Consider the following 24,704-nt stretch of genomic DNA (forward strand, 5'->3'; position numbering starts at 1 on the left):
GCCCTATTATTATTATTAATAATAATAATTTTTTGGTACTGGGGATTGAACCCAGGGGCACTTTACCACTGAGCTATGTCTCCACCCCAGCTCTTTTATTTATTTATATATATATATATATATATATATATATATATATAAACTTTTTCTTTTTTTTTTAATTTTTAAATGTTGATGAACCTTTGTTTTGTTCACTTCTTTATATGCAGTTCTGAGACTCAAGCCCAGTGCCTTACATATGCCAGGCAAGCGCCCCACCTCTGAGCCACAACCCTAGCCCCCCAGCTCTTTTTTTGTTTTTTTTATTGAGACAGGGTCTTGCTAAATTGCCCATGTTGGCCTTCAACTTCAGATCCTCCTGCCTCAGCCTCCCAAGTTGCTGGAATTACAGTCATGTGTCACAATACCTACAGTATCTGCCAATTTCTTTTCTTCTCCTTTTTCTTTCTTTTCTTTTTTTTTAAAAGAATTTATCATTTCTTCTATTTTGGGTGCTATTTCAGCTGAATGTGGATGCTACATAGTGGAGATTCAAGATTCTTTGCTAAGTAGTTTTTTTTTTTTTTGTACCAAGGATATTAATCTTAGGGGCACCCGGCCACTGAGCCACATCCCCAGCCTATTTTGTATTTTATTTAGAGACATGGTCTCACTGAGTTGCTTAGTGTCTTGCTTTTTGCTGAGGCTGGTTTTGATCCTTCTGCCTCTGCCTTCTGAGCCGCTGGGATTACAGGTGTGGGCCAGAGCAGCTGGCTGTGCTAGTTTCTTAATGCTTGACTTCAGAGACCTCTAGCCATTTCTGCCCTTTTCTGCTGGTCAGAGCTTTTGCAGAGCCCTTCCTGCTGTAAAACTGAAGGGGAAGAGAGGAACCGTATTTCTCAGCAGGAGGAGTATCAAAGAATTTATGACTGTCTTTAATTTACCACCAATGTATATTCTTTTTACACCTTGCTTTTTATAACTAAAAAGTTGTTTTATCTTAAGTTTTAAAATACAATATAATTTTTTTTTTTTTTTTGCAGTGCTGGGGTTAGAACCCAGGGCCTCCTGCATGCTAGGCATAGACTCTCCTGAAAGTGATCTGGCTTTTTGATTAGACTGTGCGTACTTGGCATGTGCTCTACCACAGATCTATACTTCCAATCCTAAAAGTTGTTTTTAATTTTTTATAGTTTTAGATGGACAGAATGCCTTTATTTTATTTGTATATAGTGCTAAAGATTGAACCCAGTACCTGTTACATACTAGGCAAGTGCTCTGCCACTGAGCTACAGCCCCAGCCCCTAAAAGTTGTTTTTTTAAAATAAGACAAAAAAACAAAGCTTGTGAAGTAGTGCCAAGGTTATTGGTTTTGTAGTGAGATGGGCTCGGAGCCTCAGCTCTGCCATGAGTCAGCTGTGTGACCTTGGGCAATGTCCTTGTTCTCACAGGCTCCCTTTTCTCTCTCTCTTTTTTTAAAAATTTTTTTTTTAGTTGTCAATGGATCTTTTATTTATTTATCTGGGGTGCTGAGGATCGAAGCCAGGGTCTAACACATGCCAGGCAAGCACTCTACCACTGAGCCACAACTCCAGCCCCCTTTCCTCTCTTTTAACAGTGGACAGTGCTAGGGTACTCTATGTACCTGACACAAGGGATGCTTAGTAGTGTTTGTGTTTGAAAGAGTGTTGGAAGGATTAACTGCAACAATGTGGGTAGATACATTTGCTCATAGTAAATGCTCGTTAAATGCTGCCTGTTGTAGTTAGGATAATGTATTTCAGTGATTAAACTAAGTTAAGGTCATAATGTAGAATAGGATTATTGTCTATTTTCCGGATATTGAGGAGAGTAAGATATCAGTTACTCAGATTCATCTGGAAGAAGTTGAGCTGGGCACAGTGGCTCTTGGGAGCAACTTGGGGAGCTGAGGCAGGAGAATTGAAAGTTCAAGCTTAGCCTGAGCAACGTAGTGAGATCCTGTTGCAAAATACAAAATAAAAAGTGCTGGGGGTGTAGCTCATTGGTGGCGCACTAGGTTCCAGTACATCAAAAGCAACAGCAAGTGCCGGGGCTGGGGCTCTGTGGGAGAGCGCCTGCCTAGCACGCGTGAGGCACTGGGTTCAATCTCCAGCACTGCATCAAAATAAGTAAAAATAAAGGCATTGTATCCATCTACAACTAAAAAACATATTTAAAACATCAGCAACAAATTCGGAAGTTGTGTGGGTGTACTTTATTAGGTAGCTTAGGAGTCTTTTACCCTGAATATATATATATATAAGGTGAGGTGGGGGACAGCCTATATATACTAGTGACATTGTTCCCTAAAGCCCCGGTAGAGTGACATGCCCTTCTCCACCTCTCCCCTGCCAAGACTCAATAGTTACCCCTCGTATCTCCTTCAGCATCCAGTCAGAAGTGTCCTTTGAGGGGGCCTATGGGAACCTCAAGCGGCTATATGACAAGGCAGCCAGAATGTACCAGCAGCTGAAGAAGTGTGAGGCGCGGAAGCTTTCTCCCAGCAAAAAGAGGTGCGTGGGGTCTGAGTAAGACAGGACCTTCCTGTCAGTGCAGCAGGGACTTTGGGGCCACTTAACATTTACCTGGGGTCCTCTTGTTTCAGATGTAAGGATATTAAGAGACTGTTGGTGAACTTTATGTACCTGCAAAGCCTCCTGCAGCCCAAAAGCAGGTGAGTGGAGAAAAACAGAAGCAAAAGTCACATTGTGCGAGCCCCAGAGAGGACTGCTGCTTTGCACAGGAGGCCGAGGAGGGCTCTGCCTGTTGGAGTTTGCCTCCACTGGAAATTCTCTAGCCACTCAGTCCATCCTTGGCACCCCTTGCTCTTTGTCCATTCTCCTAGCAGCTCACCCTCTGTGACAAAGTAGGTCCTAAGTGTGGAAGACAGAACTGGCACCCACACCCCATCTCATTTTGTTTAGTCTGCTCTGTGTTTTTTGTTTGTTTGTGGTGCTGGGATGAAGCCCAGGGCCTTTTGTGGGGGGCAAGTGCTTTTCCACAGAGCCACGCCCATTTTGTCTGCTTTGGAGACAGCCCGGCACTGTCTCCTCCCCTGGTCTCACCTGTAAGACCCCATAGTCTTTCTGAGTCTTCATTGCCAATTCCCTTGGGCCCAACACTGACCTGCCTTGTTACTCCTGCCCTTCCACAGTTCTGTGGACTCCGAGCTGACCTCCCTTTGCCAGTCGGTCCTGGAGGACTTCAACCTCTGTCTCTTCTACCTGCCCTCCTCGCCCAACCTCAGCCTGGCCAGTGAGGAGGAGGAGGAGTATGAGAGTGGATATGCGTTTCTCCCAGATCTGCTCCTCTTTCAGATGGTCATCATCTGCCTTATGGGTGTGCACAGCTTGAAGAGAGCAGGTAACCTTCCTCGTGACCCGCTTTCCCCTCTGACCGGACCTCACGCCCTGTTTTGCAGCTCGTTACACGTAAACTTCCTTCCACAAACAGCCCCTTCACTGTTTCACTGCTTGGATGTGGGAGAAATGGGGGCCAAAGAACCTCACCTATGTGGCCTCCTGTGAATGAGCAAAGGCAACAGTGTGTCCCCCATACCCCCCCACACACACACAGATATGTACACACTTGGTCAGAAGAAGGGCCAAATATGTAGCTGATGACACCAACACAGTTCCGACCCAGGCACCTGGGGAAGCCTTTCTGGCAGAGGTGTTTGTAGAGCAAGATTTGAAGGGAGGAGGGGAGGTGCAGGGCCGGACGCAAAGTTCTTGGGTAATTGGGAAGAATCTTGAAGCCTGAGCTAGGACAAAAGGTGTGCTTCCATGAGGGGGCACAGGGTGAGCTGGTGCGTTCTAGACTGTCAGAAGGACGATGGTCCAGAGACTTGGGAAATCTTTTTTTACCTTAGCAGAAGCTTTGAAGTGTAGTCAGATCCTTGGATGAGTTGAGAACAGGTAAGATGGGGCTGGAGCTGGAGGTGCCTGTTCCTCATCAGGCCTGGGTCCTCACGCCTGGCTTCCCTGGCTTCAGGATCCAAGCAGTACAGTGCAGCCATTGCCTTCACCTTGGCCCTCTTCTCCCACCTCGTCAACCATGTCAACATACGGCTGCAGGCTGAGCTCGAGGAGGGCGAAAACCCTGTCCCGGCCTTCCAGAGTGATGGCACAGGTGGGAGAATGGGGGAGGTGGTGACTGTGGAGAGACTGGTGTGGGGACGGGGATGTGAAAGGGAACAGGTTGGAGTGCAGCAGAGCGGACTTGGAACCCCAGCTCCTCAGGAGCTGAGGCAAGAGGATTGGAGTTTGAGGCCAGCCTGAGCAGCTTAGTAGGACCCTTGCTAAAAATAAAAATGGCTGGGATGTAGTTTAGTGGTGGAGCCCTTCCTAGCACTCGCGAGGCCCTGGGTTCCGTGGCGTAAAAGCGGGGGCGGGTGGGGGATACTCAGCCGGGAGTGGAGGTGTGGATAGAATGTTCCAGGTCTCAGGCTGTAATTTTTCCCTAGGCTCTATTTGACCTTCCTTTTCCCACAGATGAACCCGAGTCCAAGGAGCCACTGGAGAAAGAAGAGCCAGATCCTGAGCCTCCTCCCCCCACAGCACCCCAAGCTGGCGAGGGTAGAAAGAGCCGAAAGTTCTCCCGCCTCTCCTGCCTCCGCCGCCGCCGGCATCCGCCCAAAGCTGGTGATGACAGCGATCTGAGTGAAGGATTTGAGTCTGACTCAAGCCATGACTCAGCCCGGGCCAGCGAGGGCTCTGACAGTGGCTCAGACAAGAGTCTGGAAGGTGGGGGCACAGCTTTTGATGCCGAGACAGACTCGGAGATGAACAGCCAGGAGTCCCGGTCAGACCTGGAAGATATGGAGGATGAGGAGGGGACACGATCCCCAGCACTGGAGCCCCTTCAGGCCAGATCCGAGGCCCCTGATTCCCTCAATGGCCCTCTGGGCCCCAGTGAGGCTAGCATTGCCAGCAACCTCCAAGCTATGTCAACTCAGATGTTCCAGACCAAGCGCTGCTTCCGACTGGCCCCCACCTTCAGCAACCTGCTCCTCCAGCCCACCGCGGACCCTCATGCCGTGACCAGCCGCCAGCCCTGTGTCAATGGGGATGTGGACAGGCCCTCAGAGCCAGGTATGGGGTCACCCTCACCATCCTGCCATGGCCCACACCTCTGTGCCCTGGGAAGCCACTTGAGGGAAGCCATTCTTCCCCTCTGTGAACCACTTCTTCCTACCCTCGTTGCCTTACCTTTGACTCTTCCAACAGGGCAGCCCAGGAGGGTCTTCCTGAGGACTTTTCCTCTTGCTCACTTCCTTACCCATTTCCTGGTCTCATTCGTGTCCCATTCCCTCCCACTCGACACTGCCCGGAAGTTTTTGGGCTCTCTTCTCACACAGGTGCAACTGCAGCTTTCTCCCCAGGTGCCACCAAGGTCCCTCTGGGCCTCTGGAAGCTAGGAAACCTGTCCCCATCAGGGTAGGTGGGGTGGAGGGACTTCTCTGAGGATCTTGCCTGCAGAGAGAGTGCCCTTCAGCAGCACAAGCGTTTGTTGACCTGCTCTGCGTGAGGCATTAGGCTAGATGGTTCCAGGGTGTTGTTTGACTTTGAATTTTTGGAGCAGTCGTGAAAGTTCTCATCCCTACCCTGAGTGCTGTCGTCTTTTCTGTTTTCGTGCTGAGGATCGAAGCCAAGGCTTTGCCACTCAGCGCTGTACACTGAGCTCTGTCTCCAGGGCTGCCTTTTACCCCCAACCTTTTTTTTTCTTGGTGCTATGTTGAGGTTTGAACCCAGGGGTGCTCTACCACTGAGCGACATCCCCATTCATTTTGAGTGAATGAAAGAAATGCAGAGGCTGTTGTTCAGAGAGGTGAAATGCCCTGTTCCGTATTCTATTCTACAAAGTAGAGGGTTGAGAGTTGAGGGTAATTGTTTGGCACCTGTGCCTGTGCCCCCTGTTTTTCTCCCTCCTTGAGAGCTCCCTTCTGACTGTCTGCCCTGTCTTCCAGGGCAGAGTAAGCACTTCATAAACATTGGTTGAGCAAATAGCTCTAGACCAGTGTTACAAATTAGCTTGAGTCTGAAAGAATCGTACTGGAAGGCAGCAAGCCCTTGGTTTAGAAGCTCCAGTTAGGGGCCTTAAAGAATTGGGCAGAGGGCTGGGGATGTGGCTTAAGCGGTAGAGCGCTTGCCTGGCATGCATGCGGCCTGGGTTCGATCCTCAGCACCACATACAAACAAAGATGTTGTGTCCGCCGAAAACTAAAATAAATATTAAAATTCTCTCTCTCTCTCTCTATCTATCTATCTATCTATCTTTAAAAAAAAAGAATTGGACAGAGGTCTGACCGTGAATTTGCCACCTCTTTCTCCCTTTTTTGTTTATTTTTGTTTTTGTACTAGAGATTGAACCCAGGGCAGTCTTACAACTGTGCTGCATACCCATCACTTTTATAATTTTTCTGAGATAGGGTCTCCCTAAGTAGCTATGGCCTCACTTACTTGCTGAAACTGGTCTTGAACTTGCAGTCCTTTACCTCAGCCTCCCATGCGCTGGGATTACAGGTGTGCATCCCTGTGCCCAACTTCCCACTTCTTTCATGTCAAAATTCCTTAGAAGGGCTGGGGATGTGGCTCAAACGGTAGCGCACTCGCCTGGCATGCGTGCGGCCCGGGTTCGATCCTCAGCACCACATGCAAACAAAGATGTTGTGTCCGCCAAGAACTAAAAAATATAAATAAATATTAAAATTAAAAAAAAAAAAAAGAATCTAGGTGGCCTGTCCCCCAACAGAACTGAAGCCTGTTGCAAAGTGCCATTCGCTGTTGATCCCAGTTCTGTTTCCTCCAACCCCAGCGTCTGAGGAGGGCTCTGAGTCGGAAGGGAGCGAGTCCAGTGGGCGCTCCTGTCGCAACGAGCGTAGCCTGCAGGAGAAGCTGCAGGTGCTGACGGCTGAGGGCCTGCTTCCTGCTGTGAAGGTCTTCCTGGACTGGCTGCGGACCAACCCCGACCTCATCATCGTGTGTGCTCAGGTGCTCCTTGTCCCCTGGTGTCAGGTCCCAGGATGGTGGCAGAGGGACCTGTTGTCTGGGCTCCAGGGAAGGAGCAGGCCTGATGTCTGCCTCAAAGAGCCCATGGTCAGGGAACAGCAAGAAGGCTGCCTGCTTTGCTCTCTGTGCCCTGTGCTGAGCGTAATGCCTGCCATGAGTGGCCTGATGAGTGTGTGTGTGTGAGGCCAGACTCAGCACGCATAGACCAGAGAAGGGAGAGGTGGAGTGCAGGATGGCGACAGGAGGCAGGAACTTGGGACAGGGTTGAGCGGGTGTCCAAGGAAGGTGCACTGGCTCCGGGTGTGTCACTTTGTACCATGGGCCTGGGTGGGTCATGGCTGTTTCTCCTCCTCTCATTTGTATCAGAGTTTTTTTTGTGTGGGGGCTGGGGGGTACCAGGGGTTGAACTCAGGCACTTGACCACTGAGCCACGTCCCCAGCCCTGTTTTGTATTTTATTAGAGACAGGGTCTCGCTGAGTTGCTTAGTGCCTCGCTGAATTGCCGAGGCTGGTGTTGAACTCGCGATCCTCTTGCCTCAGCCTCCCGAGCCGCTGGGATTACAGGCGTGGGCCACGGCACCCAGCCTGTATCAGAGTTTTATTTTCCCCAGGAGTCCACCTGCCCTGCTGTGAAAGATTCTTCCCAGTGGCTCTCCCCCTTCCCTAGACGAGAGCTTTAAGCCAGGTCCAGGCACACCCTGGGGTGTGTGCCCACGTGTGAGGACAGGTGCCCAGTCGTTGGTCGTCAAGGAGGTGTAGGGTAGTCACGGTGGACAAACTAGGTCAGATCCCTGGAGAGGTGTCCCAGAATGGGCACATGAAGAGAGGGCCGAAAGAAAAGCTTCTGCTGGCTGTGGAGAAGTCACCTCTTCCACATTGAACTTCTCCCACTGTCTAGATCCAGGAAGTCCTTCTTGTCCCCTCACTGCCCTCTCTTCATGAAGTTTGCTGGTGAAGAAGTTGAACCCGCCCCATGTCCCGTGGGAATAGTTGGGTTGCCCCCGCCACCCCCTCCGTTTTCTAGGTCCTCTGCTGGCCCCCTGGCCTCTGTGGTTAATTTTCCTGTCAGATCCCACCAGGCCCCAACATGAGCCCAATCCCCACGGCGTGGCGCCCTGGCCGGCTGCTGTCCTCCAGCACCGAAGTCCCTGGCTCAAGCCCTCCTCTCCCTCCCCAGAGCTCCCAGAGTCTGTGGAACCGCCTGTCTGTGTTGCTGAACCTGCTGCCAGCTGCTGGCGAGCTCCAGGAGTCCGGTGAGCGAGTCGCCGACACTGTCCTTCATCCCTTTCCCTCCAGACCCCACTGAGCCCCTCCCGCTGCTGTAGCCCAGCCCCTGGGGTAAGGAGGTCAGTGGGACTCACCACAGGGCCTCCCTAGCACACAGCAGTCATTGTCTGGTCCGGCCTCTTGGGTGTCCAGCCCAGCACCACTCACTGGGCAGGTAGCCTGGGCGTGGAGGGCCGTGTTCCCTGGGGAAGGCACCCAGGGAGGAGCCAGGCGCTGTGGCTGCTGTTGCTCGGATGCCTGTGGCATTGGGAGTTGACAGGCCTCCCTCCTGCCGCTAGAACAGTCGCCTGCTCTCCCCCTGCAGCCGCTCCTGGCTCCAGAGCCCCTCTCCCAGCTGCACCCCAGTGTGTGCCTTCCGTCGGGGAGCCTTTATGGACTGAGCGTCCTCCTTCTCCTGCGCCCAGCTTTGCTCCTCTGACTCTTTAAGCTCTTGTGTCCTGCCGGGGTGTCCTCCTGTGGCTCTTTTTCCTCCCCTCTGTCCTTGTGGTGTGTCCTGCCTTGCCAGCCCCGTAATTCCCACGGGTGAGGGCTTGTCCCCCTGACCGGGAGTTCCAAGGCAGATGGTCTGATGTGGCCTCCTTCTGCCCAGGCCTGGCCTTATGTCCTGAGGTGCAGGATCTTCTGGAAAGTTGTGAATTGCCTGACCTCCCCTCAAGTCCCCTGCTCCCGGAGGACATGGCGCTCCGCAACCTGCCTCCCCTCCGGGCTGCTCACCGCCGCTTTAACTTTGACACGGACCGGCCCCTACTCAGCGCCTTGGAGGAGGTGAGCATTTCCTTCTCCTGCCAGAGGGTGCTGTGTGCCCGTCATGCAGGGCCGCAGTGCTGGGGTAGGGACTGGGGTGGGGCCGCCAGACGCCTCCTCCCGGGAGCTGGAGCCTCCTCTTCAGCTAGAGCCCGGCTTCTGCGCTGGGAGGCTGTGCTGCCCACTGTCCCGCTGCCTTCAGCCTTGAGTCTGCGTCACCTCCTGGGCTGTCGGGGCGCCTCCCAGTGCCCCGGCCCTCCCCTGGCTGCCTGCCTCTCACTGGAGCCGCTTGGCTGTGCTGGGCTTTGTATTTGAGGGCTCCAGAGAGGGTTTGCATTGGAGGGGGAAGAAGATTTTACTGACGAAAGAAAGTGGGGAAATACCCATCTGTTTCAATCCTCATTTACATCAAGAAGCTGAGACCTGTGGAGGCGGGTGACCCTAAACACAGCTCTCCTGGGGTCCCCTCCGTGCCCTTTGCTCTTCCAGACCAAGACCTGGTTCTCCCATCTTTTAGGCTCTCCTTGCCCTGCTTGCTTCCTGCTTTTCTGGCAGGTAGAGGCCTTGGGCCTCACTGCTCCTCCCTCCCACTGTAGACCCCCAGGGCCAAGGTGGGGGGCTGGAGGGACGGGAGCCTCCTGGTGGCAGGCTGGCCAGAGGCCCTGCTCCTGTGCTTCCCTGCAGTCGGTGGTGCGCATCTGCTGCATCCGCAGTTTCGGTCACTTTGTCGCCCGCCTGCAAGGCAGCATCCTGCAGTTCAACCCCGAGGTCGGCATCTTTGTCAGCACGGCCCAGTCTGAACAGGAGAGCCTGCTGCAGCAGGCCCAGGCCCAGTTCCGCATGGTGAGTCGGGCCTCCCTGAGGGGCCGGGCGGGGGCTTGGCCACACTGCCGGTCTTCCTGAAGAACCTGGTGAGTGGGAAGGCCAGCTGGCCTTCCTGAAGGGGGACTGGGAGGGACTAAGGGATGGGGCCTGGACACAGAGTGAGAGGGGCCTTGAGCAGAGGCAGCATGGCCTAGGACTGTCCCTGGACTGACGTGGCCATCTCTGTTCCCTCCTGCTTTGAATTAAGAAAGTCCCTGAACCTTGCAAAGCCAGTTTCCTCATCTTTTATGTGGGAATAAATGGAATCGACTTTGGGGGTTTCGGGAAGAGGGGAGAAGGGTGCGCAGAGTGTGCCCTGTCCATTGTCTTGTGGGGCAGGTGGTGCTCAGCAGCATTCCTGTCCCTGAAAGAGGCATCAAGACGGAGGAGTAGAGAGCTGGCGTGTGGCGCACACCTGTAATCCCAGCTACTTGGGGCTGAGGCAGGAGGATGGCAAGTTTAAGGCCAACCTCAGCAACTGAGCAAGGCCCTAAGCAACTTAGTGAGATCCTCTCTCAAAACAAAAAAATAAAAAGAGCTGAGGATGTGCTCAGTGGTAAAGCACCCCTGGGTTCAGTCCTTGGCAAAACAATGACAACAGAAGACAGGAAAGGAAGGGGTGGAGACCCTTGGGACCCGGCACCATGCAGGGACCTCTTCTGCTCAAGCTCCCCTCCACGGGGGCCCCAAAGAGTCAGCAGTGGCCTCCGTTACCCTCTTCCATTTAGTGCTTCATTCTGCAGATACCCATTGAGAGTCTGCTCGGTGCTAGGCGTGTGGGTGCCCGAGACGCTGGGGTTACTGCCACCAACAGGGCAGTCCTTTCTTTTGTGGGGCTGATACTTTCTGAGCAACAGTCTGTTTCTTTCCATGGGCCCTGGGCATGTTGTCCTCTCTGGTGCATTTGGGGTATTGGTGTCTGGCACGGGAAGTACAGGCCGGTGTCTCAGCAGCCTCTGGTTTGCTTCTTCATCCCAAGCCAGTCTCCGCCCCAGCCAGCTTCCTCCCCCAGCCCCAGCCCCAGGCCAGCACTTCCCTCCTAGCTCTGAGCCCCTTTCCTGCGGACGTTCTGCTGAGCTGAAGGGACCCTGCTCCCCAGAAACTCCCTTCCTTGCCGTCTTATAAACAAGCATATTTTGTTAAAAACAAACCTTTTGTATTCAGGGTTTATTGCAGTTCCATAGGAAAAGATGGAGTTACAAAAATAACTGTGGGGAAGTTACACAGCTTCAAAACACGTTGGCGTTTCCTTCAGCCAAAAGTTTCTGAAGGCTCCGAGGGTAGGCAGTGGGCGCGGGCAGCACTTGCAAGGCCACCTCATGTGGAACTGGACATCAGAGGCCACACTGCCTCTGCTCTGCCCAGGTCACAGGCTTCCCCACCACGGGGCCCAGCCCCCAGGAGCAGGAGGGTTATGAAGGTCACATTGCCAATCTCCTGTCATTCGTTAAAACCTTTCTGGGTGCAAAGACTGGTTCATATGTGACATTCATTTAACCTTGAAGCAGCCCTGGGAAGTGAGAACTTGTTTCATATATGAAAAAGAACCCAAGGGAGCCTTCCCAAGGTCAGCAGGTGTCATCAGAGTGGAGCCAGGGCTCTGGAGTTGGACAGACCCGAGTTCTTGTTGCAGTTTGTGTATGTGGCTGGAGCCTGAACCCAGGGCCTCTGGCATGCTGGGCAAGTGCTGTGCAGTGAGTGACCCCGAACCCCAAACCTGAGTTCTTCTCCTGGCTCTTCTGTGCCACTCTAGGGACTGGACTTCTGTGTAGGTCGAGTGGGCACTTACTCCACAGGGCCGCGGCAGTGTGCGCCTGGGGTGGGGTCCCCTCTTCTGATGGGCTTTCTGAAGAGCACCAGGTTTGTCCGCGCTGTTGGGTGACTTCAGGGCCCTTAGCTCAGTGCAGCCCTCCTCACCCCGGGCCCGTGGGTTCCTGGCCTGCACCGATTCTCTGGGGCAGGAATCATACAAGTACCCCCGCTCCCTCTTTTGAACGTGGGGTTCCACAAAGAGAGTTTTAGCATAAAAGTGAGACTCATGGGCCCCATTTCTGGAGGGAAGTGCTTTTGGGTTTAGTCTGCCGTCAGGCCTGTGGGGAAGTGCCTCCCCAGGCTCTGGCCTTCCGCCTCACCGCGCTTCCTGTGTAGGTGCTTCCCGGCGATCACTACTGGCGCTTGGGCAGGGCTTTTTCATATGGTGCCTCACGGGGGTAGTGCAGGTGCGCCACCCCTGCGCTGTCACCTGCCCTTATCACTTTTTTTTTTTTTTTTTTTTTTGAGACAGGCTCTCTAAGTTGCTTAAGCTGGCCTTAAATTTTTGAACCCTCTGCCTCAACCTCCAGAGCTGAGGTCACAGGGGTGCACCACCACACACAGCTGGGACAGTTCTTATTGTGCGGGACTCTGCACAGTTCTGTACTGGCCACGATACAGTTAGAAAAGCAGGGATTTGGGTCGGGACGGTGCTGCTAGCTGCAGGCGTGTCATAGTCCACCGGTTCCCACTGATGTCTCTCTCCTCCTAGCCCAATGCAGGGTCCCACATATTTGGTTGTTGTCTCTTTAGTCTCCTCCAGTATGATACAGCGCCTCAGTTTCCCCAACCTTGATCTTTTGAAGACTTGCAGCTGGTTGTTTCAGTTCCCTTCAGTGCGGCTGGTCTGGTGAGGTCTCACCTTGACTGCTTGGCTCCTCCAGGAGTCTCCAGCGGCTCTCCGTATTGCACAGGACAGAGGCCCCGTCCTTGTCCCCTGCTTTTAGACCATATTGCAGTATTTGGACTTTATCCAAAAAGCCAAAGAAAACATCAAAGAACTTTTAGACAGGGCCAAACAGGCATCAGATGGTTTAAGCGATCGCTGTGGTTGCAGGTAGAGAGACGGGCGGGGTTCGACCAGGGAAGACCTCGAGCTGACGACACTGACCCAGAGATGCTGGCTGGGACTGGGGTGGCCCATGCAGGTGGAGAGTCCCTGTGCTGGTCAGGGGGTGCAGTCGGCAGGTCTGGAAAGCTGGTAACTTCTGGGCTGAGAGGAGGAAGAGTCAAAGCCAGCTGCAGGCTTTTTGACTGAGGCAGATGGAGGGTTCCCTCAGAAACAAGGGACAGGCTGGTCAGGTCCCAGCGGAGTCTGTGGATTTGGAGGGCACTGTCGAGCAGCTAGTGGGAGGAGGCCAAGGATGTAGGTCCGGGTCCTCTAGGGGGTACCCAGCTGAGGAGAGCAAGAAGAGCAGATATCAGCCAGGCCCCGAGGCACAGCCAGGTGGCGTCCTGCGTCACGACAGCCCCTGCGGGCGGTCCAGTGTGGCCTGGTCATGGGAGTTGCTGGGTGCGCAGAAGAGGGTTTCCTCTTCCATTCCTCCCTCCCCTACTGCAGCATGCATGAGCTTGTCTCAGGCCCCAGGGGAGCTTGCTGGTGGTCATGGTCTCTGGAGGGCAGTGCCCTCCTCTGACCTCACAGCTTCTGTCTTCTGTAGGCGCAGGAGGAGGCTCGGCGGAACAGGTTAATGAGAGACATGGCTCAGCTCCGGCTTCAGGTAGGAAGTGGGGCCAGGTGCTCCTCCTGCTCTTGGCCCGGCTTTTGCTTGAACCTCATTGGTGGATCTCACTCTAGTTGCAGACCCCTGCTCTGTGCCACTGTGTCCCTCAGCTTCACCTGGATCACCTTTCTTGCCTTCCAGATGGGTCTCCTCGTTGCTCAGGGCCTCGCTAAGTTGTTGAGGCTGGCTTTGAACTTGGTGATCCTTCTGCCTGAGCCTCCAAAGCCCTGGGATTATAGGCCCTGGGTGCACATCACTGCCCTTGGTGTTAACTTACCCTTTCTTCCTGTCCACTTTCCACTGAGGTCACTGGTATAGACTTTGCTGTCCCTTTTAGCAAGAGAAGGAGCCACTTATTGCTGCTGCCTGGGTTCTCTTGCTGCTACTCAGCCCAGGCTGCGGGGCCTGGCAGCTCTTCTCACTCTGTCTCCTCTAACTAGCTCGAGGTCTCTCAGCTGGAGGGCAGCCTGCAGCAGCCCAAGGCCCAGTCGGCCATGTCTCCCTACCTCGTCCCCGACACCCAAGCCCTCTGCCACCATCTCCCTATCATCCGCCAGCTGGCCACCAGTGGCCGCTTCATCGTCATCATCCCAAGGACAGGTAAGCATTTTGGGAGGTAGGAGGAAAGATACATGTGTGCCTAAGACAGACTGAGGATGCCTGGTTTGGGGTGACTGGCCTCGGGGGCTGGAGGAGAACCTGCAGTTTATACAGTGCCCTTGGTCGAGTGGCGCCACAGCTCTGAACCCAGTCACTTCATCTGCGAGATGGCCTTAATACTCTCCATTAAATGCTATCTCACAAGATGCTGGAATATCCACTGAGAAAAATCTAAGTGCAAGCTCTTGGTAAATTGCTGGCAGAAGGTCATGTTTTCAAAGAACTTTAGGAGCCTCGTGGAGCACCACGGGCCCTTGTCCCCTGCAGTCTGTGCCAGTGTATGTGGTGCAGATGCTTCCCACAGAGCCCAGGTCAGCAGTTTGAGCTCCTCTGTTTGTCTCTGCCTACCCCGACCCTGTGCCCCAGTGATCGATGGCCTGGACTTGCTGAAGAAGGAACACCCCGGAGCCCGAGATGGGATCCGGTACCTGGAGGCAGAATTTAAAAAAGGAAACAGGTGAGAACATCTTGGCAAGAGTGGGGTGGGCCCTGGCCCACGGTGGGGACAGCACGTGCTTACAAGCGGCTGGCGTCATGGTCTGCATGCTGCCTAGAGAGTCCAGGAAGAGATCCTTGGAAGTCCAGGTCACAGCTGCTGAAACAGAGGATGACTCGGGTCAAGAGGCCCAGGGGGAGCACTGAGCTGCTGTCCTTTCACCTCTGGGCAAGTCTGTGGTCAACAGCACAGGGGAGAAGGGAGCCGTCACCACCCCAGCTCCAGGCTGTGGGCTCCTTCGTGTGGAACTCTCCTGCTGGGAACCAGGGACCACCCGGGGCCTCCCAGCTCCCCACTGAGCCGAGGCTGGAGACCACCAGTCAGCGAGGAGCATGGCAGCACATGCAGGTTCCCCATCCAGTCCAGCTGCCCTCTGGCCTTTGGGGCTGGAGAACTAGGAGGGGGGTGCCGCCCTCCCCTGCATCTGCTTCCCTTGGCCAGGAGCTGCATGGTGCCTAGTTGTGTGGACCTCGTCTCCAGAAGCCCTGACTTGAAAGCATCTGCTGCTCCTGGCTCCTTCCCGGGAGGAACCAGAGAATGATGTTATCAGAGGAAAGCAGCCGGGCCTGGCGACCAGGAAGCCACTTTGAAACAAGTCTAAAAGATCCTGATGGGAGCAGTGCCACCAGCCAGCCCAGCCCTCCCCCTCTGGCAAAATCACGACCCTGGGGTTACAATGGTTTTCTTTGTATAAAGTGCCCTTCCTGTCCCCTGACCCTGTCTCGCTCCATCTCTTGCAGGTACATTCGCTGCCAGAAGGAGGTGGGGAAGAGCTTCGAGCGGCATAAGTTGAAGAGGCAGGATGCAGATGCCTGGTAAAATTTTAGCCCTTACTGCTAGAGCCTCCTCCAGGAACCAGCCTCGCTCCTCCGTGGGAAGTCCTGGGCTCCACACCCCACTGCCAGGGGGCCTCCTGCAGCTCTGGACTTGCCCAGCCCCGGGGCCCTCCTCCCTCTGGATGGGCTCAGCCTCAAGCCCGAGAAGCTTGGGCCTGGTGCTGTGCTCGGGCACATCTCTGCTGTCTTCTAGCACATCCCCCAGAGCCAGGTTCAGGGCCCCTGCCCCTGGCTGCCTGGCTTCTCTTGCCATTTCCTGGTGTCCTCCCATTCTTAGCTTCCCCTGGCCCCTGGGGACCCTCGTGTTTAGGCTCTGCTGGGTCTCAGCCCGTCTTTTGCTCTTCCCACTAGGACTCTCTATAAGATCCTGGACAGCTGCAAACAACTGACTCTAGCCCAGGGGACAGGGGAAGAGGACCCAAGTGGCATGGTGACCATTGTCACAGGCCTTCCCCTGGATAACCCCAGCGCGCTCTCAGGGCCCATGCAGGTGGGTCACCAGTGAGGTGGGGACAGGGTGGACTGTGGGGAAGCAGACCTGAATGGCATCTGTCCTCAATCTCCCAGGCAGATGTCCCTTCCCCTGCCACACCCCTTCCCCAGATCTCAGCAGCTGTCCCGCAGTTCAGGAGGCCAGGCCTCTTCCACCTTTTCTTCCCTCATTCTGCAGGCAGCCCTGCAGGCCGCTGTCCATGCCAGCGTGGACATCAAGAATGTTCTGGACTTCTACAAGCAGTGGAAGGAGATTGGTTGAGGCTGACCTGAGGCCCTGCAGAGGGGCTGACACCAGATCGCTCCTGCTCTCCCCGGCAGCTGGGACCACCACCTGCAGCCACCCCACCAAACACAGGAAGGAAGCCCAGCTGTGCGGAGCTGAGGGAGGGCCCAGGAGCCAGCTGGGAGGGGGGGTCCCTTGTTGCCAAGATGATGTCGGGAAAGTGAGGAAAGTTCTTGGAGCAGGAGAGGCCTGGGCTGGGCTCCCCGCCAGCCTTCCTATCTTGACCCTCCTGCTGTCCCCTGGGCGGGTGACAGGCGGCAGGCATAGGTGTCTGCGTTTCATTGGAGTTGTTCCTGGACCTCTTGAGGGGAAGGGACAGCAGAAGGGGCCCTTCGTTCTACCCGAGGTGCAGGTGGAAGGGGCCAGGCGGTGGACCCTCTGGGCCCCGGGGAGAGTTGAGTACTACAGGCGTCGGTGGCTCTTTGCAGACCCTTTCCCTCCTCAGGGACCACCCCATCTTCCTTTCATCTCCCTTGGGGGGCAGGACTGCTCTGGAGCCAGCTGTGGGGCTCTGTGAAAGCAGGGCCTGGAGCAGCCCGCGCTGTGTGGCAGGGGTGGGGTCTGTGTCCCCCCTGCTGCGGGAGCCACACTCCCAGTTGCCCCTCTTCTGCTCCCCGTCTGCCTGTCTGGCCTCCAGGGCAGGGGCAGCCCTACGTGGGGCTCAGGCAGGCTGGCCTGTACCAGCGGTGGTTCTGTGCCACCAGCCCACTGCTGTGCCCTGTGCCCTTGGCTGTTGCGCTGGGGCAGGGTGGAGTGCAGGCTGAGGCCACCCCTACTGTCCCAGGGAGGCCAAAGACGAGCGGCCAGCATTCAGTGGGCCGTAGAAAGGGGAGGCCTGCGGAAGCCGCCAGCCAGGATCACCGTCCTGATGGGCTTCCCTCCCCCAGGATTAAAGGTCTGGTGGGCTGAGCATGAGCCGGCTTTTGGAGTGTCCAGGTGACCATGTGGGAGCAGAGATCATGAATAGCTCAGGGCAGTGAATGTCGCACCTAGGAGTGGGGGGCGCTGGCCAGGACGCCTCGGCCCTCCCCCCAGGCTGCAGTAGAGCAGGGCTGGGGGCTGGGGAGGAGGGTCTCAGTTCTGCCCTCAGCCCAGCCAGCGCTGGCCTAGCTTCCTGGACTGCTGAGAGGAGAGCTGGCTTCTGGCGGCCACCTCTGAGTGTGTGTCTGGGAACCTGGGGGAACAGTCATCCCCACCCCAGTTGCTGGCAGAGACTGAGACTAAAGCATCACTTAATAAAGACCCCCGAGCCTGAGCCTGTCTGCCAGAGTCTCACTGGGGAGCTGGGGTATTGGGGATGCTTCTCGAGTGCACCTCAGGAACGAAGTCCCTGGAGATGGCTCTGTGATTGTCGCTCTTTGACCTCATGGCCCCATGGTTTTCTCACAAGGACAGGCCCAAACAATAATTTTGCCTCCGCAGTGCTTCCTGGGTTGGGGGGGGGGCGGGGGGAGCCCTGAAACCAGCCTCAGTGCCTGTCCCGAGGGTCAGCACCCACATGACCCTTGTGTTTGGGGGTAAACAAGCTTGGCACATCCGTCCCTGTGGGGAGGTGGCCCCTCCACAGTCAGTCTGCTCTGAGCACCTCCCAGACCCCAGGTGCTGAGAGGCTGGAGAGGGGTTGGCGTTTCTGAAATGCAGTCAAAATCGTAGGGGTTTGGAGCAGGCACTGTGGCACACGCCTGTCATCCCAGCACCCTCCAGAGGCTGAGGTAGGACCTCAAATTCAAGACCAGCCTCAGCAGTTTAGTAAAACCCTGTCTCAAAAAAATAAAAGGCTGGGTCAGTTGTTAGCACCCTGGGTTCAACCCTGCTACCAAAAAAAAAAAAAAAGAACAAAAAAACCCTCTAGGGATTTGGATCCCCTTTTGGGGCCTGAGACTAAACCGTCCACGTTCCTTGAACAACTTGGAACCGGGGTGTGCTGGTGAGAGGGGACTGGAGTCCACACCACCAGGGCCTGCCCCAGCCAGTCTGCACAGCAAGGCGGGTCCTGCTGGAGGGGCCACTGTTTGCAGGAGGCCGAGTGAGCTGCCTGCTAATGGGGTTGGGCCGCCTCGTGCTGCTCCCTGGAGGCTGGACAAGGCTGGGATTGTTCCCCGGCTCCCCCTTGTCTCCCCACTCTTCGCCCAGGCCTGGCCCGCCTCCCCGGCACTCTTCTCCCTGTCAGCCTGGCTGAAGGAGCCTGGGACTCCGCCTGAGGAGCCCTGGGTGGCGGAGCCACCAGCTGAGGAGCAGCCCTGCAGCTCTGGGTAAGGAAGCTCAAGACCTGGGCCCTGGCCCTTCCTCTTCTGGGTTCCAGGTGGTGTCCTGGTTAGTGTCTGACCCTTCATTTCCGTGGCCGAGAGCTCCAAACCCTATTTCTGAGGACAGGGATCCTGAGGGGAGACAGACCCTGTATCATCTCACCTTCTCCATGAAAGGTGGTGGCAAGCGACACCCTGGGGGAGCCCTTTCTGTTCATGAGGTGCAGGGACCAGGCACCCTTGTTCCCAGCCTTCAGCACCCAGTTCCCTGAGGACCCAAACTCTCGAATGACACAAGTAGAGGCCTGGGTGAGGCCCAGACCCGCGCAGCTCAGACTTGGCAGGAAGAGGGGTGGGGCTGGCCGCGGAGTTGCTGGAAAGTTTTGGCCTGGGGACATGGGGAGTGTCCTTTTCTCCCTCTTGGGTGCCCGCCCACCTCCAAGCCCATCCCCTCGGCTGGTGCCAAGGAATGCAGGGGACAAGCAGCCTGAGAGGCGGGCGGGGCAGCAGAGCCGCAGCCACCGGGAGGCACTGCACAGGTCTGGGATGAGGGGCCTGGGGCTCAGGAGGGGCAGGGACCCGAGTATCCCCTGGGCACAAGTGTAGTCCTCAGAGAAGACCAGGACCCAATTCCTTGCCCACTGGATGGCATCCTTCTTCCAGGGAGTTCCCCCAGGGCAGGTTTCAGTGCTCTACCAGGCACCAGGGCTCTCTGCTGGAGGGGGCGCTCAAGCCTCCGCTGGCCTCCAGGTGTCAGGGTCCTTCCTGAGGCCAAGAGAGCACTAGGGGGCCGACTCCAGGGGATGGGTTGACGCAGGGCCCTCTGCTCCAGGCTGAGGCTGACAGCCTCTCCAGTGGGGAGTGAGAAAGGCAGGGCTCTGTGGGGCTCCCTGAGGGAGCCGGGCCAGCCTACCCTGGCCGGGAGGAAGCAGCCCGTGGCCACCAGCCACCACGCAGGCGCCCAGTCCTGGGCTGAGTAACCAGGTCTAGCCTGAGCCCCGGGGAAAGCGGCCTGTGGATGGGCTGGTCCCTGACGCTCCCCCACTCTATCTCCAGGTCCACGTGGAGCTGCCGGGCCACCATGCTCAGCCTCAAGCTGCCCCAGCTCCTTCGAGTCCACCAGGTTCCCAGGGTGAGGGCCTCGCCCACCAACCCTCTCTCCCCAGAGGACTGTGGGCGACGTTTTTCTTTGGCTCTTGAGGAGAACCCCCTGCAGCAGTTTCCTGTCCTCCTGTCCCCTCCTAGGCGGCTTGCCCGGCTCGGAGAGCGTGTGCCCCTCCCTAGAGCCCACAGCGCCCCCTCCAGTCTGCCCTGTGGCCTCTCCACGCCCATCTTGTCCCCCGTCCTGGCTCTTCTGTTTCTCATCTGTTCTGTGGGTACTGGGGCCATGTAAGATGGGGGTCAGATTTAGTTCGTCTTTGGGGACCCGTGACGTCGCGCGCATCCTCTTCACCGGCTTCCAGAGGTCTTTGGCGGACGGAGCGGGCAGGGCACAGTGACTGCCCCTCTCTCCCTCCACCACGACCCCAGGTGTTCTGGGAAGACGGCATCATGTCGGGCTACCGGCGCCCCACCAGCTCCGCCTTGGACTGTGTCCTCAGCTCCTTCCAGATGACCAACGAGACGGTCAACATCTGGACCCATTTCCTGCCCACCTGGTGAGGGGCGCTCTGCTCCAGGGCGCAGCCTGGGCCGGGAGCGCGGCGCAGGGTGGCGGCCTGAGCCCAGCCCTCCCGCCGCAGGTACTTCCTGTGGCGCCTCCTGGCGCTGCTCGAGGGCCCGGGCTTCCGCGCCGAGCCCTACGACTGGCCCTTGCTCATCTTCCTGCTGCCCGCCTGCCTCTACCCCTTCGCGTCGTGCTGCGCGCACACCTTCAGCTCCATGTCGCCCCGCGCGCGTCACATCTGCTACTTCCTGGACTACGGCGCGCTCAGCCTCTACAGCCTGGGTGAGCCGGCGGCGGGTCGCGGCGGGAGGCGGGAGGCGGGAGGCGGGAGGCGGGGCCGGGCGGGGGACCTCGGGAGGCCCGGGCGCGCGGGCCTCAGCTCCTGCCGCGCCGCTCCCCGCAGGCTGCGCCTTCCCCTACGCCGCCTACTCCATGCCGGCCTCCTGGCTGCACGGCCGCCTGCACCAGCTCTTTGTGCCCGCCGCCGCCTTCAACTCCCTCCTGTGCACCGGCCTCTCCTGCTACTCCCGGTGGGTGCTCCGGCGCCGCCCCCGGGGAAGCGAGGGCGAAGCCAGGCCGAGGGACAGGAGAGGAGAGCTGGGAGGCCACAGGCCAGCTCTTGCGCGCCTACACATGCCCAACTGTCTGTTCATTCCACAGCCTGTCCTTAGCCCCATATTACAGACGTGGCCATTTATATAGGGAGGCGTGCGACCTAAGGGCTTTCCTAGCCAGTAAGCTTCATTGACACCCATTTGGCTCAAGCTCCCCTTGCCCTTCTTGATCCCTGCCTGAGCCAGGAATGGCGACCAGCCTGTCCGTGTCTCCCAGGTTCCCAGAACTAGAAAGTCCTGGGTTCAGCAAGGTCCTCCGCACGGCGGCCTTCGCCTATCCCTTCCTGTTCGACAACCTTCCACTCTTCTACAGGGTAAGGCTGCCGGGCCCGCCCGGCTTCCTCCTGACCCGTCTCCCCCAGCCCTCTCCCTGCTCTCCAGGCTCAGCACCCTGGCCAGGTCCCAGACCCATCTCCGACTCGGCTCAGAGGCCCTCTCCACCAGCCATGCTTTTCCTCCGCCAGCTGGGGCTGTGCTGGGGCCGGGGTCATAGCTGCGGACAGGAGGCGCTGAGCACCAGCCACGGCTACCATCTCCTCTGTGCCTTGCTCACTGGCTTCCTCTTTGCCTCCCACCTGCCAGAGCGGCTGGCGCCTGGGCGCTTTGACTATATCGGTGAGGATATGCGCGTCCGGCCCTGGACGGGGCCAGGGAGACAATTTCCCAGGGCAGGAGTGAGCTAGGTAGAGAGATTTCACAGCCCAAGGGTGGGCCCTTCCTCAGAAACAGCGAAACTAATACACTATGCAGGGGCTTTATGCAAATCAGCTCAGTCCCCCTTCTAACAATTCTGGGAGTCAGGGTTTCTTACAGGGGAGTAGGAGGACAGGTGACTTGCCCTGGGTTACAGAGTGGGTCAGTGAGCCTTGGGAATGGGTGTGTGCCTGACCTGCCCACCCTCCCTCCAGGCCACAGCCATCAGCTATTCCACATCTGTGCAGTGCTGGGCACCCACTTCCAGCTGGAGGCGGTACTAGCTGATATGGGATCACGCAGAACCTGGCTGGCCACCCAGGAACCCCCCCTGGGCCTGCAGGGCACAGTGGCCACCCTGGGCCTGGCAGTGGCTGGGAACCTGGTCATCATTGCTGCCTTCACAGCCTCCCTGCTTCGAGCCCCTGGGACCTGCCCCCTGCTGCAAGGTGGCCCGCCAGAGGGGGGAGCTCAGGCCAAGCAACAGTGAGACTCATCCCTGACCTTGGCCTGGAGGGAGGCAGAGACCAGGACCCAGTGCTGCTGTGGAGCCCAGACCAGGCCTGATAAGGTGGGGACACATCTGAGCCTGGAGCCAAGAGTAGCTGAGGAGAGAGGGAGGGCAGAAGAGAGGAGGGACAGACGGAGGGAACTGGCAGAGTGCGAGGGCCGTGAGGGGCTCTTGGAGGCAGTGGGGTAAGTGCCGAGGGTCTGTGAGGGGAGATGGGAGGAGATGCGTGTGTCCAGGTTGGAGCTGCCCCCGGGCGCTATTGGGGGCTGAAGCAGGGAGTGTCGGGCCCTTTCACCGGGCCCATCTCTGGTGCTCCCCGAAGTCTCCGCTCAGCCCAGAAGAACTGACTTGACTAACCTAGGCCTCTCCTGAATGCTTATTAACCAGCCAAGGGCCACACATTGGCTCCCCACCCCCCAAAACAAGGTAGCACCTTCTTTGCCAGCAGCTTTTTGCCTAGTGATGAATCTGTCCTGGTCACAGCTGAATACTCAAGATGTCCAGGCCTTCAGGGGCTGGTGTGTTTGCTGTGTCATGGCTGATTCAGTGGACTGGTGTGGGAGGGGTGCTGGGCCAGAGCTGGGAAGCCTAGTTAGCCTTAGGAAACCACCTTCCATGCTTTCTGGAACAAAGCAGCTTCGATAAATAAACAAACAGGACTTCGGGATGCACTTTCTGGGACTGAAGAAGGCGACACTTTCTCTCCACTCCATCCGCCAAGCCCCTCCCCCACAGAATGGACAGACTCACAGCCCATCAATTCCTCCTCTGGACTTTATTTTGGACCAGCTGGGATGCCCACACTGGCAGGGCAGAGGGACCGAGGGGGAGGCGAGGGAGGAGTCCTGGCGCAGAGCCAGAGCAGGGCTGCCACGGCCAGCACAGACACCTAGGCTGGGGTCCCGTAGAAGCGCTGGTAGGCGTCCTGGAAGCCGATGTGATCAGCCAGCTCGTCACAGTTCGGGTTGAGCTCACACACCTCCCTCTTGGGCTCCAGGGGATCCGGGTAGGGAGCTGGGGCTCTGAGAAGTCCCACACAGTGGCATCACTCCTCATGCAATATGCTCACCCTCTATTCCAACTGCATACGGACTCCAGAGTGCTTACCAGGAGGGACCCCCTGCCTGTCCCTATTAAAAGCCACTCCCTATCATGGCTCCTCCCAGCACATCCGCAGGTGCAGGGCCCTGCTCAGCATCTCCTACTTACCCCAGCCCATTGTCCACGAAGCGCCTGGGTCTTTTCACCACCTTGTTGCCCTCCTGCTTAGACATGAAGGCTGTGGAACGTGGAGAAGAGGGTAGGGGTCAGGTGGTTCCAGGCTTGGGACAATAAGTAGGGGAGCAGGCAGGCCTTCCTGACAGGCAGGAGTCAGCGGGCGACAGGGAATGGGACTGAAGGGCGTAGGGCAGAGGGGGTGCCAGGAGCCCCTACCAGGCCCATACCTGTATCTTTGCCAGACTCTGCACCACTGGGCTTCGCATCTGCAAAGAAAAGGTGCCCAGCTCACCCCTGGCTCACTCCAAGGGCCCTCATCCTCCTTCCCCTACTTCTCTGGTAGCTTGTTCTTCCCGCTTCTCCCTCCACAAGGACAGTGTGGGCCTGCAGAAGGGTGTCCAGACTGGAAGAAAAGGGGAGAAATGGGGGTACTCACCTGCCCGACCAGCGAGGCAGAGTGCAGCCAGGGCCAGCAGGGCAAGCAGTGTGAGGGTCCTCATGGTGTCCGTTGGCACTGTCAGGACTGCTGCTGGAACTGGTCTGCCTCTTCCTGACTCCAGCACTCTTTATACCACCCCAGAGATGAGGGGGCTACGCCCACATGGTCAAGCAGGGCATGGGGAAGCAGCCAGGGCTAATTGGGGGTCATCTGCCCTGGCTCTGTAGGCCAAACCCCAAAGGATACTGTGGTTGGGAGTGATGAAGGAGGACAGCCACAATCAGAGGCTGCCAGGCTCTTGACATCACCCCTGGCCCCTGCCCTAGGGGGCTGTCCAGATCCCTATACCCTTCTCCATTCTGTTGAGACCGCAGCCTCCGCCCAAGTCCTGGCTGGGATCTAAGTGGAACGAGAGAGGAAGGGGGTGCTCAGGTCTAAAATAGGCTCCAGAGCTCCAGCTCTCTTAAGGCCTATGATTTGCACTGTCTGCCTGCGGGGCAAGAGCCAAACCTAGGGAGGGAGTGCCAGCAATGGCCTCATCCACCCAGCAGACATCAAAGGCCGGCGTGGTGTGGGCCACTCAACTGCTTCAGGAACAGAAGGGGTCAGGGCAGCACAGGTCCAAGAGTCAAAGCCAACAGATACAGTAGGGCTGGGTGTATGAGGACAGCCTCTCCATTTCTGGGCAGGCCAGGTGGCTAAGTTCCAGGTATGAAAGGGCACTGTGGTGGGGGACCCAGCAGGGAGGACCTGGAGGAGTGTAAGACAGAATGCATCTCTGGGCTGCTGACCCTCCGATTCTCCTACCCCTGCAGCCTCCCCAAGGTTAACAGCCTCAGGGAGGGACCTGCCTCCCCCAGTCCTCCAGGAAGGCCCGCAGGTCCCAGCCTGAAAACCCCAGCCCACACCTGAGAGCTGCCACTGCCTCCAGCCGGCCTAGCAAGGAAGGGTGGCCCGGCTCCTTCCCCCGGCTGGCCAGTGTCCTCACTCACACCCCTCGGGGCTGGAGGCCGCCTGCCCACTCTGACAAATACACACAGCACTCGGTGAGGTGGCCGCGCAGGACGGAGGCGTCTGGATTATTAATGCCGCAGCTCCACAGGGCA

At 57.1% G+C, this 24,704-nt stretch overlaps 3 protein-coding genes across 5 annotated transcripts in view; 2 read left to right on the forward strand and 1 right to left on the reverse strand.

Moving 5' to 3' along the window:
• Smg5 (SMG5 nonsense mediated mRNA decay factor) overlaps positions 1–17,466 on the forward strand; it is a 29,058-nt gene extending 11,592 nt beyond the window's left edge. Inside the window, exons 8-22 of the mRNA XM_027920970.2 lie at positions 2,388–2,513; positions 2,606–2,674; positions 3,155–3,363; positions 3,994–4,131; positions 4,494–5,093; positions 6,817–6,992; positions 8,188–8,263; positions 8,887–9,062; positions 9,726–9,884; positions 13,379–13,438; positions 13,882–14,041; positions 14,468–14,558; positions 15,338–15,412; positions 15,785–15,923; positions 16,104–17,466. Coding sequence (XP_027776771.2) covers positions 2,388–2,513; positions 2,606–2,674; positions 3,155–3,363; positions 3,994–4,131; positions 4,494–5,093; positions 6,817–6,992; positions 8,188–8,263; positions 8,887–9,062; positions 9,726–9,884; positions 13,379–13,438; positions 13,882–14,041; positions 14,468–14,558; positions 15,338–15,412; positions 15,785–15,923; positions 16,104–16,187 — 2,338 coding nt within the window. The 3' untranslated portion in view covers positions 16,188–17,466. The remainder of the gene's footprint in view (positions 1–2,387; positions 2,514–2,605; positions 2,675–3,154; positions 3,364–3,993; positions 4,132–4,493; positions 5,094–6,816; positions 6,993–8,187; positions 8,264–8,886; positions 9,063–9,725; positions 9,885–13,378; positions 13,439–13,881; positions 14,042–14,467; positions 14,559–15,337; positions 15,413–15,784; positions 15,924–16,103) is intronic.
• Positions 17,467–18,012: 546 nt separating this feature from the next.
• On the forward strand, positions 18,013–22,612 carry Paqr6 (progestin and adipoQ receptor family member 6). 3 transcript variants are annotated; one of them, XM_027921036.3, is made up of 8 exons: positions 18,015–18,996; positions 19,514–19,589; positions 19,988–20,115; positions 20,200–20,405; positions 20,527–20,653; positions 20,955–21,051; positions 21,202–21,352; positions 21,646–22,612. In XM_027921036.3, exons 1-8 carry the CDS (start codon positions 18,674–18,676, stop codon positions 21,918–21,920), a joined length of 1,383 nt encoding a protein of 460 aa, XP_027776837.2. In that variant the 5' UTR covers positions 18,015–18,673; the 3' UTR covers positions 21,921–22,612. The 3 variants fall into 3 exon arrangements, with proteins under 3 accessions (XP_071474437.1, XP_027776834.2, XP_027776837.2); XM_071618336.1 differs by having other exon boundaries at positions 18,013–18,996; positions 20,955–21,352; XM_027921033.3 differs by having other exon boundaries at positions 18,013–18,463; positions 20,955–21,352.
• An 85-nt stretch (positions 22,613–22,697) lies between these two features.
• Positions 22,698–23,682, reverse strand: Bglap (bone gamma-carboxyglutamate protein). Its single transcript, XM_027921040.2, has 4 exons — positions 23,596–23,682; positions 23,387–23,425; positions 23,151–23,220; positions 22,698–22,963 (listed from the first exon to the last, which is right to left on the reverse strand). Exons 1-4 carry the CDS (start codon positions 23,657–23,659, stop codon positions 22,831–22,833), a joined length of 306 nt encoding a protein of 101 aa, XP_027776841.1. The 5' UTR covers positions 23,660–23,682; the 3' UTR covers positions 22,698–22,830.
• Between the last annotated feature and the right edge of the window lie 1,022 nt (positions 23,683–24,704).

The sequence above is a fragment of the Marmota flaviventris genome, chromosome 10 (assembly GCF_047511675.1).
Source record: "Marmota flaviventris isolate mMarFla1 chromosome 10, mMarFla1.hap1, whole genome shotgun sequence".
NCBI classification, from domain to species: Eukaryota; Metazoa; Chordata; class Mammalia; order Rodentia; family Sciuridae; genus Marmota; species Marmota flaviventris.